At 49.1% G+C, this 15148-nt stretch overlaps 1 protein-coding gene and 1 long non-coding RNA gene across 2 annotated transcripts in view; both read left to right on the top strand.

Moving 5' to 3' along the window:
• LOC148112057 (uncharacterized) overlaps positions 1-15148 on the top strand; it is a 152573-nt gene that overhangs the window by 26343 nt on the left and 111082 nt on the right. The gene's annotated exons all lie outside the window — the stretch shown is intronic.
• Positions 4393-7037, top strand: LOC148112061 (vomeronasal type-2 receptor 26-like). The gene is made up of 2 exons (XM_087879225.1): positions 4393-4835; positions 5849-7037. Exon 2 carries the CDS (start codon positions 6019-6021, stop codon positions 6757-6759), a length of 741 nt encoding a protein of 246 aa, XP_087735351.1. The 5' UTR covers positions 4393-4835; positions 5849-6018; the 3' UTR covers positions 6760-7037.

Genomic DNA, 15148 nt, shown 5'->3' with positions numbered 1-15148 from the left:
TATTTACCTCAGTGAAGACCAGAGGTTACTTGTCTCCATCCATTTCTCCCTCCATTTTTCATGGTCGGAGAGTCCTAATGTTATGTATGTATCTATTTTGTGCGGGAAATTCAAATACAACAATGCTTGTGATTGGTTAACGGGTATTTCAGAACTGTATATAAGGAGGGCTGTTGCCTATGGTTCTTTGCTGAAGTCTCACCCTGAATTAAAGAGCTGTTGTCACTAGCTTGCTTGTGCCTCTTGTTATTCCCACCCTACAACATTGGCGACGAAGGTGGGATTGAGGCCACAAGAAGCAAATCAAAAGGAGCTCTGAATTTCAGCCAGGGTGACGAGCGGACTAAGGAGACATACTGCGATGTCTGCCTACGTCCCGCCAAAACCCTTCGACCCGACCCGAGAGAAGTGGGGGTTGTCTCTGACCAGGTTCGAGTGGTCCCTGGAAGCAAGTGAAATGCAAGGACTCTCCGCAAATCGTAAAAGAGCGCTTTTCTTGAGCCACTGCAGGCCAGACATTTTCGAGATGGCCGAGTCCCTCTGCGAACCAACTCCAGTCCAGACGGTCCCCTGGGACATCCTACAAGCAAACCTGAGAGCCCACTATGCTTCCGTTCCTTCGAAGTTTGTACAACGCTACAAGATACGACAACGAGTACAAAGAGAAGGAGAACTGGTCAGCGCATATATGGCTGCCCTTCAAAAAGCCACAACGCATTGCGACTACCAGGATCTAGACGACGCACTACTCGAACAGTTAATTTGTGGCATGAGAGACACTCGATTACAGAGGTGCTTACTAGCGAAGCCAGATTTGACATTAGCTGGCGCGCTGGATGAAGTCAAAGCACACGAAGCATCTACTAAGGCTTCTGAAGCACTACAACGGCCACAGCCAAGCAAAGACGGCCCGAAGTCAGCCCCCGTTCACAGAGAGGAGGCGCGAACCAGCACCGAGGAAGAATCAGATGAGGACGTCTTCCACACGGATAAGAAAAAGAGCGAGCAAAGTCGCCGCTGTGAGAACTGTTCAAGTTGCGGCAGAAATCACGAGAGACAGTCCTGCAAATACAGAGACGCCATTTGCAGGCGCTGTGAAAAGAAGGGCCATCTGGCTAGAGTCTGTAGAGCTCAATTTCCGCGAAATAACAAGGCACGTGACTATTCCAACCAACCAGAACCGATACATTCAAACCAGCCAACCAGAGATGGCGGCGTGAGAAAACGGCGCGAGAATCAAAAGCGCGAAACCTACAGCACGAGAATAGGTCAAGCCAGCACGTCTGCAGAGGAAAAGGTCTACACGAGAGTAGAAATTGATGGGAGACCATGCGACATGGAAATCGACACCGGGTCTACCCTGTCAATCATGTCCTGGGCTACACTTAAATCGCTTCTACCGAAGTTCCAGAAAAACCAACTGTCACGGCAATGAGTTCGCCTCCTCGACTATCAAGGAAACCGAGTTCCTGTGGAAGGCGTGGGCACATTCCGGGTCACCTATGGTGAGTTCCAGAAAGAGCTTCCCCTGACCATCGTCAGCAAGCCAGTACCAAGTCTCCTGGGCCTAGCATGGTTCCGAGCCCTCGGCATGGGCTTCACAGGTGTCCACAGCATCGGCGGACCATCGCTTAAAGAAAACCTCCTACACGAATTCCAGGACGTTTTTGAAGAGACGCTAGGCAAGTATGTGGGGACCCCCATCTCTTTTAATCTAGACCCTAATGTAGCCCAAATTAGGGTAAAGGCAAGATGAGTAACATTTGCCCTAAAACCAAAAATAGACGCAGAACTTGACAAATTAATCAAACAAGGGGTGCTAGTTCCCGTAGATCACGCTAAATGGGAAACCCCAATAGTCACGCCAGTAAAGTCAGACGGATCGATCAGAATCTGTGCTGACTATAAATGCACGATCAATAACAATCAGCAACAGAGCGCCTATCCCGTTCCGATCGTCCACCATCTACTTCACTCCCTGGGCCCTGGCAAGATATTCGCCAAGTTAGACTTTGCGCAGGCGTGCCAGCAGCTGCTGGTAGATGACGCTACGGCAGAATCACAAACTATACTAACACACAGAGGTGCGTTCAAATGCACTAGGCTACAGTTTGGGGTTAGCATTGCCCCAGGGCTCTTCCAGAGCACTATGCAGCGCCTTCTACAAGGACTCCCAGGGGTTGTCCCCTATTTTGACGATGTCCTCATTAGTGGCCAAAATGAGGCACAGCTGGGAGACAGAGTTAGACAAGTCCTAACCAGGTTTAGAGAAGCAGGACTTAAACTCAGAAAGTCCAAATGTAAAATTGCGGTACCCTCCATAGAATTTTTGGGCTACCAAATCGACGGCACAGGCATTCACCCCACAGAAAGCAAAGTAAGGGTCATCCAAAATGCACCCACACCCAAATCGAAGCCCGAACTGAAGGCTTTCCTGGGACTTCTAAACTTTTATACCATGTTTCTCAAAGACAAAGCCACCATTGCGGAACCATTACATAGACTACTAGAAAAAAACGTTCCTTGGGTGTGGGGCAAAACTGAAGCGGCCGCATTTAAGGCTGTTAAGAAACTTTTGTCTGAAGACAGTTTCCTTATACAGTATAACTCTGAATTGCTGCTTGTACTTGTCTGTGATGCGTCCCCTTTTGGTGTGGGCGCTGTGTTGAGCCATAGACTACCAAATGGGTTAGAGGCGCCCATTGCCTATTACTCTCGCACTCTGTCTAGTGCAGAATGAAATTACAGCCAGCTGGACAGGGAGGCCTTAGCGGCTGTAGCGGGGGTCAAAAAATTTCATGAATATTTGTTTGGCCGGACTTTTGAACTTATCACAGACCATCAGATTTTGGCTGGCAACAAACCAACCCCGGCCGCTCTTTCCCCCCGGATGACCAGGTGGTCTATTTTCCTGGCTGCTTACTCGTACAGACTGATCCACCGGCCGGGCCGAACTCTGGGCCATGCTGACGCCCTCAGCCGATGCCCCTTGCCCGATTTGTTGGAAAACCTGACTCCGGAAGCCCCTATGTTATTAATCAATGTTGTGTCCCTGGGGCCCCTCTCGTCTGGCGAGGTGGCGAGGGCATCTGCTAAAGACTCTGTTTTACGTACCGTGATGGGCTGGGTCATGCGGGGTTGGCCAACTAAGGTGGACAGTGAGGATTTTCAATTGTTCTTCAACAAAAAGAATGAATTGTCTATGTTGGGGGGCTGTTTGCTGTGGAGCGACAGAGTGGTTATCCCCTCTCGTTTAAGATATCGGGTGCTAGAGTTGCTACATGAAGGGCACCCTGGTATAGTTAGAATGAAAAGTCTAGCTTGGAGCAATGTGTGGTGGCCACATCTCGACCAAGATGTCACTGAGTGGGTGGGGAAATGCAGGCCCTGCCAGGAGTCCCGCCCGGATCCCCCTGTAGCTCCCGTTAGAGAGTGGGAAAAGCCTAAGGGACCATGGGGGAGGATCCATATTGATTTTGCAGGCCCCTTCCACGGCCAGAATTTTCTCATAATTGTAGATGCTTTTTCCAAGTGGCTGGAAATAGCTTGGATGCCTTCAACCACTTCCGAGGCCATAATTAGAGTCCTCAGGAAACTATTCGTGACCCATGGGTTGCCAGACACCCTGGTCTCTGATAACGGGCGCCAATTCACGGCAACTCAATTTGAAGGCTATCTGGCTGAGCTAGGCATACGACACGCATTATCTGCTCCTTTACATCCAGCTTCGAATGGCCTTGCAGAGAGATTCGTACGAACGACCAAAGAAGCACTGTTCCGACTTGATGCGGGAGACTGGCAAGCTAGGATTGATCAACTCTTAGCAATACAACATGCAACCCCATGCACTGCCACAAGGCGCAACCCAGCTGAGCTTTTAATGGGCCGTAAACTCAGATGCACTCTCGATCGGCTGCACCCAAACTACTCCACTGATAATTTTAAGGGGGAAGAGGGAGGATTAAGACAATTCCAAATCAGAACCCCGGTATTCGCTAGGAATTATGCCAGCGGCCCACTATGGCTGGAGGGAATTGTTGTAGGGATCACCGGTCCAAAGTCATACACAGTGGACGTAGGGCAAGGTTAAATTTGGAGAAGGCACATAGATCAATTGCGTAAACGTTTGAATTGTGAAGCCTGTGAAAACTCCAATATTGTAAAACCTAACTTCCAAAGGTTCCCCGAAACAGCTATCTCAAGCCCGAATAAACCGGAATACTTATCGGGCAAGCCTGAGTTCCAGCGCCGCCCCTGCGAGTCGACACTCCCAGCCGGGGATGGCCACGCCTCTGGAGAAATCCAGGAGGTTCCATTGGCGGAGCCAGGAGAGATGGGAGGTCCCTCTGACCGGCTCGACGCCTCTCCTGCAACTGAACTGCGCATGTCAACCAGAGTAAAGTCACGCCCTGGTCACCTGCGTGATTTTGTATGTAAATATGTAAATAGATAGGATAAGTGCCTTCTGGGAATGGAGGGGTGTTATGTATGTATCTATTTTGTGCGGGAAATTCAAATACAACAATGCTTGTGATTGGTTAACGGGTATTTCAGAACTGTATATAAGGAGGGCTGTTGCCTGTGGTTCTTTGCTGAAGTCTCACCCTGAATTAAAGAGCTGTTGTCACTAACCTGCTTGTGTCTCTCGTTATTCCCGTGCTACAACACCTAACACCTTTTCTTTGGCATTCCTTGTTTTTCTGCTCAGTCCTTGCCTCAGTCCAAATGTGTGGAAAGTTGTCATCCTGGATTTGTCAAGAGGGCTCGAGAAGGAGAGCCAGTTTGCTGCTACGACTGCGTTCCTTGTCCGGAGGGGACTTTCTCCATTCAGGAAGGTGGGTCACACTGAGGAAAATGGAAGGTTTTGTGGAAGTGGATCCAAATTAAAAAACAGATTGAAGCTCACATGGGTTTTTTATTTTTAACCTGCACAATTTCTTATCTAAATGGAAGTAAATCAAAAAGACTTGGAAGGAGGGGCTGGGAAAGAGATGGGAGGAGGGGGTGGCAGACTGGGCAAGCTTTACTAACAGCAGAGGAAATATCTCTTCTGCTTTTTAGTTTGGATATGTGCTGCTAAGTTTACCTTTCTAGGAACATCTGAGATCTTTGAAACTTGATGAATTGTTTCAGGTCCACCTTCTGAAAGACCTTGCAATCCACTGTTTATTGGCCTCCCTTGAGGATCACTGAGAACTGGTCCTTAATTTGTTGCTGTGGATAGTTATGGGGGAACTCATTAAACAAATAGTCTGCCATACAGATCAATCAATCAATCAATCAGAATAGAGTAGAAGGAACTTTGGAGGTCTTCTAGTCCAACCCCTTCTAGTCCCCTTCAAGCAGGAGACCCTATACCATTTCAGACAAGTGACTGTCCACTCTCTTCTTAAAAACCTCCAATGTTGAAGCACCCACAACTTCTGGAGGCCAGCTGTTCCACTGGCTAATTCCTCTCACTGATAGGAAGTTTCTCCTTAATTCCAGGTTGCTTCCAGATGTTACAGGATATTGTAGGTATCCTCCAAGTCCAGAATATTAACTGCCATGGGGCAGGACTCAGGATGTTTACCTGAAAATATTATATGATTCATTATTAACCTCTAATAATATAGGTTCCTATGAAGATTCTACAAATTACACTGGAAATAATTAACACCCTAGAATTTCGCTCAATTTAATATATCTGGCTACATTTTTTAAAAAAATCTTTCTTATACTCTTTTTAATGAAATCTTTAATAAATACTTCTTGGAAAATGCCGATGGTATCAGCTGTTATCCAAAGGTTTTTCTTACAAGAGAAAAGGACATAATATTAAAGATATATTGCTTTTTTGCTTTCTCAGATACAGAAAAATGCACCAAGTGTCCAGATGATAAATACCCAAATGAGGAAAGAGTTCACTGTATCCCCAAAGTTATAACCTTCCTGTCTTATGAAGAACATCTGGGCATCATCCTGGTCTCTTTTGCTCTACTCCTGTTCCTAAACTCAGGCTTTATTTTAATCATCTTCATGAAATACAGAGAAACTCCCCTTGTCAAAGCCAACAACCGGGACCTCTCCTACATCCTCCTGGTCTCCCTCCTGCTTTGCTTCTTGTCTCCTCTTCTCTTCATTGATCAACCAAGGAAAGCCACCTGCCTTCTCCGACAAACAGTTTTCAGCATCATCTTCTCAGTTGCCGTTTCTTCTCTCTTGGCCAAAACCATCACGGTGGTGCTGGCCTTCCTGGCCACAAAACCAGGAAACCGAGTGAAGAGATGGTTGGGGAAGAGCTTGGCCAACTCCATCATCTTCTCTTGTTCTGCTGTCCAAATTATCATCTGCTCCACCTGGCTGGGAGTTTCTCCCCCTTTCCCTGACTCTGACCTCCACTCCCAGCCTGGAGAGATCATCCTGCAATGCAACGAAGGGGCCGTTGTCATGTTCTACGTCACCCTCAGTTACATGGGCTTCCTGGCTGCCATCTGCTTCACGGTGGCTTTCCTGGCCAGGAATCTGCCTGGGGCCTTCAACGAAGCCAAGCTGATCACCTTCAGCATGCTGGTCTTCTGCAGTGTCTGGGTGACTTTTGTGCCCACCTACCTGAGCACCAAAGGGAAATCCATGGTGGCTGTGCAGGTCTTCTCCATCCTGGCCTCCAGTGCTGGTCTGCTGGTCTGCATCTTCATCCCCAAGTGCTACATCATCCTTCTGAGGCCAGACCTCAACACAAAGGAGCAGCTCACAGGCAGAACAAATATAAAAACATGAGATATAACACAAATGTGATATTAGAAGAATTGTTAAAAGTTTCTTTTATTTGAAAGGAGATATTCTTTCCATTTAGATAGTATGCAGGAGTCAAAGAAAATCATATGTATATGTTTCAAATTTGGAAATTATTGTATTTTTCACGAAGGAGCAGTTTACAGCCAGTTCTTGGACTTGGAGATTGTTTGGAAATTCTCTGGAGGGAAATGAAATGGAAATAATCCCCATGTGACTCATAATAACAGGGGCAGAGATGGAATTAAATCGGTCATCTAGAATTGAGAGGTTTGGAGTCTCCATGCTTGAAAGTTATATGGTCGTGTTACCCATTATGATTAATGTACTCAGCAGCGGAGCTTCTTGGTCTGCGAGATTCCCCCCTCTCGCAGGCTTGGCCCTCCATTCTATCGAGGGCCTACCTCGATGACGGGCTCTGGAGTCCCGAGAGGTGGCATGCCGCAAAGAGGGGGCTGCGGGGTTTTTTAAAATTGTCCTTGTTTAAACTTTTAAGGGGTTCTGGGAGGGGGGAGGGGGGTGGGATTGGAATTAGGATTGTGGGTTTGGGGGATAACCCACTAGGGGGAGAGTCGGGCTTGGCCAGGACGTTCGGCGGGGGTGGTGGGGGATCCGGAGGGGGTCGAGCTGGTCCAGAGTATGCTTTTACCATTGGTACTGTGTGTGGGAGGGGTAGATACGGCGGGAGCAGGGGGCCATATCATGTTAAGGGAGCACGCACCCGCTGTCTTCAAGCGGTAGAGTGCTCCGGCCCCCAAGGCTCCACCCATTCTCCAGGTAGTACAGACCTTCAGGGCCCGGGCCTTCGTCTGATATTGTGCAACACCAGGTCTGTAGTAAATAAAGCCCCCCTCATCTGTGATCTTGTTTACGAGGGGGGAGCGGACCTGGCGGGTATTACGGAGACCTGGTTGGGCCCAGAGGGAGGGGTCCCTCTGGTAGAAATGTGCCCACCAGGTTTCCACGCATTCCATCAGCCAAGGTCACAGGGGAGGGGCGGGGGAGTAGCGGTTATTATTAGAGAAGGCCTTAAGCCGAGGGAGACCACTGTACCTCAGACAGCTGGTTGTGAGTCCCTCCTTGTGAAGTGGGGCCACGGAGTTCAGATGGGTTTGCTGATCACGTACCTGGCTCCCTGCCACGTGGCGGCAGCCCTGCCTGAGCTACTCAACGTTATTGCCGCGGTGGCGGTTGATACCCCCAGACTTATGGTCATGGGGGATTTCAACCTGCCATCCGTCAGTGAGGCGTCTGAGGTGGCTCGGGAGTTCATGGCTTCCATGACGGCCATGGACCTGACCCAACTAATTCATGGCCCTACGCACACTGGGGGAAACACACTGGACTTGGTTTTTGTCTCTGGACAGTGGTTGAGTGATCTCGAGATAGGGGATATAGTCATCGAGCCCTTGTCATGGTCAGATCACTCGCTCCTTCGCCTTGACCTTCGAACCGCAGCACCCCGCCGCAGGGAGGCGGAACCAGTAAGATGGTACCGCCCCAGGCGCCTGATGGAACCTGATAGGTTCCAGATGGAGCTTGGGCCAATCCCGGAGGTTCTGGCTCACGCTTCATCTGGGGACCTAGTGGCCACCTGGGATAGGGCGGCTGCTGGAGCCCTGGATCGAGTCGTGCCTTTGCGGCCTCTGACCCGGCGCCGATCTCGCCTGGCTCCTTGGTTCACCGAGGAGCTGAGGGAGATGAAGCGCCGGAAAAGACGCCTAGAGAGCTGTTGGAGGGCTAATCTTTCTGAATCTGACCGAACACTGGTAAGATCTCATATTAGGAGTTACCTAGTGGCGATAAAAGCAGCAAAATGTACTCATTTTACTGCTCTTATTGCGTCATCAGATAATCGCCCGGCCACCCTGTTTAGGGTGACCCGCTCCCTGCTCCACCAGGAAGCGCGGGAGGACCCCTTGGAGGGAAGAGCCAAGGATTTTGTTCAGTATCTGTATGACAAAATCACTCAGATTCGGGCAGGTCTGGACTCTGACGGGATAGATCCAGCGAGGGTGATGGAGACAGGTCTTGAGACTGTTATCTGGGATGAGTTTGATCCTGTGACCCCAGATGACGTGGACAGGATTCTGGGTAGATTGAATGCGACCACATGTTTGTTGGACCCGTGTCCCTCCTGGTTAGTGCTGGCTTCCCGGGAGGTGACGCGAGGCTGGCTCCAGGGGATTATAAATGCTTCGTTGGGTGAGGGTGTCTTTCCCGCCGCCTTGAAAGAGGTGGTGGTAAGGCCTCTCCTCAAGAAGCCTTCCCTGGACCCGGCAGTATTGGCTAATTATCGTCCAGTCTCCAACCTTTGCTTCATTGCGAAGGTTGTTGAGAGTGTGGTTGCGCGACAGCTATCCCAGTACCTGGAGGAAGCGTCATATCTAGATCCGTTCCAATCGGGCTTCAGGCCTGGGTACAGCACGGAAATGGCATTGGTCGCGTTGGTTGATGATCTCTGGAGGGCTCGGGACAGGGGTTGTTCCTCTGTCCTGGTCCTGTTAGACCTCTCAGCGGCTTTTGATACCATCGACCATGGTATCATGCTGCACCGGCTGGAAGGGTTGGGGGTGGGAGGCACCATTTTACGGTGATTCTCCTCCTTTCTCTCTGACCGGTCGCAGTCTGTGTTGACAGGGGGGCAGAGGTCGACCCCGAGGCCCCTTATATGTGGGGTGCTGCAGGGATCGGTTCTCTCGTCCCTTCTGTTCAACATTTATGTAAAGCCGCTGGGCGAGATCATCCGTGGTTTCGGGGTGAAGTACCATCTGTACGCTGATGACACCCAGCTGTACATCTCCACCCCGGACCACCCCAACGATGCCCTTGAAGTGATGTCCCAGTGCCTGGAGGCCGTACGGATCTGGATGGGGAGAAACGGGCTCAGGCTCAACCCATCCAAGACCGAGTGGCTGTGGTTTCCGACGTCCCGATATAGTCAGCTGGCGCCATCGCTGGCTATTGGGGGCGAATCATTGGCCCCCACGGAAAGGGCTTGTAACTTGGGCATCCTCCTGGACTCACGGCTGTCTTTAGAAGAGCACTTGACGGCCGTGACCGGGAGGATTTTTCATCAAGTTCGCCTGATTCGCCAGTTGCGTCCCTTTCTAGATCGGGACTCGTTACGCACAGTCCCTCATGCCCTCGTCACCTCTCGTCTGGACTATTGTAATGCTCTCTACATGGGGCTTCCCTTGAGGTGCACCCGGAGGCTCCAACTGGCGCAGAGTGTGGCCGCGCGGGTGGTTATGGGAGCAACATGGAGCTCCCATGTAACACCTCTCCTGCGCGAGCTGCACTGGCTCCCGGTGGTCTTCCGGGTGCGCTTCAAAGTTCTGGTTACCACCTTTAAAGCGCTCCATGGCTTGGGACCTGGTTACTTACAGGACCGCCTACTACCATCAACAGCCTCCCACCGACCAGTACGCTCCCACAGAGAGGGGCTCCTCCAGGTGCCGTCGGCCAAACAATGTCGGCTGTCGGCCCCTAGGGGGAGAGCCTTCTCTGTGGGGGCACCGACGATCTGGAATGAGCTCCCCCCAGAGATACGGAGGATTCCGGATCTGCGCACCTTTCGCCGCGAGTTGAAGACGCTTTTATTTCATCAAGCTGGCCTCGCCTAAATCTTCTCCCTTTTAAGTGTAAATTCTAAATTTTTAATGTATTTTAAAATATGGGTATCTTAAATTATGGGTATTAATTCAGCCAAAATTATTTAATTCATTTTATTCGATTTTAAATTTTGTATATCTATGTGTTTTATCTCATGGCTGTGCACCGCCCTGAGTCTTTCGGGAGTAGGGCGGTATAGAAATTCAATAAATAAATAAATAAAATAAATAATAAAAGTGGCCCCAGAGGGAATACATGGCACCTGTGGCTGAAGAAAAAAGAAACCTGATATTTGTTTGCATAGTGATGAAAGAGAAAATCCCAGAGGCCAGTTAATGCCAGAGTATGTCACAGATCTGAAATAGCTGCCAGCTGAGTTGGAACCAAAATTTACTTTAATTTGAAAGCTAATGCTCAAGGGCACCGCATAAAAGGGCTGATGCATTAGTGTGGCCAGTTTCTAAAAACAAAATCAGCTTTCGTGAAAAAATAGAGTTAAAAAAATCACATCTACATACAAAGGGAAAGAGAGAGAGAGAGAGAGAGAGAGAAGTTAGAGAGAGCCAAGTTATAAGAGATGGAGAAATCAAGGCTGCCTCTCAGTGGAAGGAAGGAAGAGAGGGAGGGACTCTCATGTTCATCTGCAAAGATGAAAAAGCTGATCTTCAAAATCCAACTTCCATCTTCAGAGACCTGGGAATGCAGAAGCCCATGTCCCATGTTCCCCTGCCACCCTTTCCCATGCAGAGGCCAGGCAAGGGGCTCTTGCAGGGATGCCAGACAGGCCTCTGCCCGGCTGAGTGGGGAACCCCTCTTGGGAGAAGGAAGCTGGGGAGCCTCATAGTGGGGAAGGGAGGCAGATCTGCAAAATCCCCCTCCAGGTTCCATCTTCTGAGTCCTGGAAATGGGGGAGACCATATCCCATGTTCCCCTGCCACCCTTTCCATGCATGGGGCACTCAGGTGAAAGGAAAGCCCAGACCCACGGAGAAAGCCCAGGATGGCCAGGGAGGAGGAGGGGATCTGGGGCATTCCTGGGAAGAGACCAACCTGGTTTATGTGTCCCAGGGTTGCATGTTGGGGGGACGTAGCCCCCGGGGTTTCTCCAGCCTCCCTTGGGCTCCTTGTCTCTCCAGGAGAGGCTCCTGTGGGGGAGACGCCATGCAGGGCTGGGTCTTCCGAGGGGGATCCCACATTGCCCGGGAGGAAAAGACAGCCAGCTTCACCCTGGAGGAGACCCTCCGTGACTCTGAGGAAGATGTGGATCCCCTGTGGCCCCTCCAGAACCCCCAGCTGAGGAGACCCTCTTCATTGCAGCCTTTTCTGGGGAAGGGGCTTAAGCCCCCCCCCCCCCGCCCTCTGCAATTCTGGGAGCTTTTGCCTCCTTCTCATCCCCCCCCCAAAGCTTTGAATTTTGCTCTTTATTTGACCCCCCCCCTTTTGGCTTGGCTTCTTCAGCCTCTTCTCCATCTGTAATGATTGCCTCTCCTTCCAACTTAAGAAAGTAAAGACTCTTGAAACGTGATAGTTAGGAAGGATCCTTTTATTAAGCAGAAGTGAAAGCAACCCAGTTAAAGAAAGAGCTGAATACCCTTAGGCAAGACAGGTAGGATTAAATGTAGAGTAATTGGCATACATTAAAATGAAATTTCACTGCATACAGGTCTCAAAGGGGCAACATCTCCAAGGTTGATGAGTGAATCACCACTGTCATTAAGCAAATCATACAGTTATTAAGCGAATCAGGCTGTGATTAAGCAACTCCGGCTTCCCCAATGCCTGAAATTGGCAAAAAAAAAAAAAAAAAAAAAGGCTCAGAAATTGTGATTACGTGACCCAGGGATGTTGCAACGGTCATAAGTGACTTTATCTGAGGCCGTTATAACTTTGAAGCATTATTAAAGATATGGCCATAAGTCGAGGACTGCCTGTAACTGACCTGGGTGGGGAAAATAAAACCTTTTAAGGCTCCTGCCTTTGTCCAAGTTCTGGCTATAAGGAGCTCATTGATTTGCTCAATTTATATATGATTCTCAGCATCATCAAAACCATAAATACAATTCCCAGCCTTTACGCAATCTAATCAAAGGTGAATAAAATTTCAAACCGGGGTGCCAATCTAAGGCAACTTTCAAGGCCTCCGATTTAGTTTTAATAGTTACGCTTTATATGTTATTTGAGTCGAGTTTCTGTAGGAAATTAAAGAAAAAAATAGAAATAAATAAAATGCTTTCAGCTTCTGCATTTGCTGCTTAAGCTTACAAAACCCCATATCTATCCAGCTTTCTTCTTCTCCTTTATTAAAGTACCTAATGCTAAAGTTTCCCACAAGGATTCTCCACAGCTGGCGGTGCAGCCCCCCTCAGGGAGACCCAGTCAATGCCTTTCTTCACTTCATGGAAGTCATATTTCCACTTGGGACAGAATTCTTTCCTTTGCCTTTAAAGGGCTGCATTGTCGCTCTGAGGCCAGACCTGAATGGGAAGCAGCAGCCTCCAAGCAGAAGAAATGGAGCATGTGGGACAGAGGAATTTCAGCCCTTAACATGCTCCAATCTGGGTTCTGGGGAGAGGAAATTCCAAAGGGCCACAGAGGGTGTTGGGGTCTATTGGGGTGAATGGGGAGGTCTGCAGGGGCCACGGACACCCCCCCCAAGGAATACCCCCCCCCCCCGTGGCCTTCTTTCCACCTTCCTTCCTTCTCCCCATCAGTCCTGAGTCTTCGGAGAGGGGCGGCATACAAATTGAATAAATAAATAAATAAATTTATTTATTTATAAGAGCCTTGGTGGCGCAGTAGACTAAAGCACTGTTAAGTAACACCAGCTGCCTGCAATTACTGCAAGTTCGAATCTCACCAGGCTCAAGGTTGACTCAGCCTTCCATCCTTTCGAGGTAGGTAAAATGGGGACCCGGATTGTGGGGGCAATAAGCTGACTTTGTATAAAAAAGAACACCGCTTTGGGGGCCCCCCCAAAAGCCCTACTAAGCAGGTATGTACAAAAGTATGAAGGCTATTGCTTAACGGATTGTAAGCCGCCCTGAGTCTCCAGAAAAGGGCAGCATATAAATCGAACCAATAAATAAATAAATAAATTCAGGCACTTTGGGGGAAAGAGGTTTTCCTCCTCTGGACCAAAGAGACTTTGGTATCTGATATTTCCATAAATTCTGTACCGGACAGCCTCTCTCCTTCCCAGCTGCCCCGTCTGCCTCCGATGTCCCACCTCCCAAAAGAAACCTCCCAGGAAATGAAGGGAAGCCAGTCAGTTTTATGAAAGGAGTGGGCCAGAGCATCCAGGATAGAGAAGTGAGGGAGGGGAGTTGGTGGGTTGAGAGGGAGCTGAGTGATCCACTTGATCCCTTTAACTCCGGATAGAGAGATAGTCAAAGGTCACCTTTAGTGCCTGCAGCAAACTTCTTCAGTCTTCATGGTGTTCAGATAGGAAGCCAGTTAAGCATCCCTTCCCTTCCCTTTGTTTTCTCCTCCCTGTCTCCCTCCTTCCCTCTCTCCTTCCCTCCCTCTCTTCGTCCTTCCCTCCTACCAACACCCCCCCTCTTATTCCCCCCCCCCCGAAGTCATTTAGCACTTTGAGAAGATTCTGTGTGCTCAGTTCCCCTGGGAGCCTTGGGGGGCTTCCCTCCGTCTTTCGTTTTCTTTTTTTATTCCACAGACTTTGCCTGAGACCTCCCAGGATCTCTACCTGGGCTTGCAACCCCTTCCTCCTGGAAGGCCCAGAGCTGCCCAAGGGGCACCCCTGGCCTGTCCCCACAGCTGGACCAAAGATTGTGACATCGTAGCCCGTGTCATAGAAGGTCTCCTGGGCTGCTCTGGGTCACCCAAGGGGTTGAGTGCTGAAGGAAAGAGCATTTCCTCTCTGACAATGGCAGGCAATTTCCTACAACGGACGAGAATGAAGAGGAAGTTCTCAAATAGAGGTAGGATGAAATTAAAAAGAGACTTATTATAACACTTAACTTTAGCAGTTAGAATAGTCATTACCCAACCCTGTAATGAAAAGGAAGGGAAAGTCTACAAATAGAGGTAGAATACAATTAAAAAAACAACACTATCTCCTTAACTTGAGCAGGAAGGGTGAAGAGTTTAGATGCCAGAAGTATCAGCTGGCTCCTAATATTGGGGAATAAAGAACCCAGATCAAACTGTGGCTGAAAAAATGAATGTCTTTAATCGCAGTCAATAAGTTTGTGTTTTTAAAGAAGTCTATTTTTTTCCCCAGGGGTACCAGAAGAGACATTGGATTTGGGCTTATGGAGGCACACGGAGGTATGTAATATATAGTTCCAACCCATCTATAGGACCCAGGGTGCCTGTGTTAACTGGGCTTGGGGGTCTCCCTCGTGTCCAGGCCCAACGTCCTCATGACCTCCATGGCTTTTCAGCAGAAGGCTTCAGGTGCCAGCCAGCTGCCCCCCATCCAACAAGGGCCTCCTCCTCAGCGGTCCATCACCCCCCGCCCCCCTCAGGTAAGCAGTCTAAATCTTCTGGGGAATGCTCTAAGTGTCCTGTTGCAATATTTTCAGGATCAGACTCAATAAGTTATGAGAGAATTAAGAGTTCAAATATATTTTCTTTTATTTACATAAGGCATTCTATATTCACTGAATATTCACAGATAGAAGCAAAGAAGAGAGTGTGTGTAGCTCCTTATATATACAATGGGTGGAGCTAGATATGGGAGTGGTGAAGTATGAATACATTAAGAAATGAAGAATAAATTAACCCCTGACATCCCGTTC

This window comes from Pantherophis guttatus, chromosome 15, assembly GCF_059756535.1.
Source record: "Pantherophis guttatus breed Tessera chromosome 15, ASM5975653v1, whole genome shotgun sequence".
NCBI lineage: Eukaryota > Metazoa > Chordata > Lepidosauria > Squamata > Colubridae > Pantherophis > Pantherophis guttatus.
This window is presented reverse-complemented; position numbering and strand designations above follow the sequence as displayed.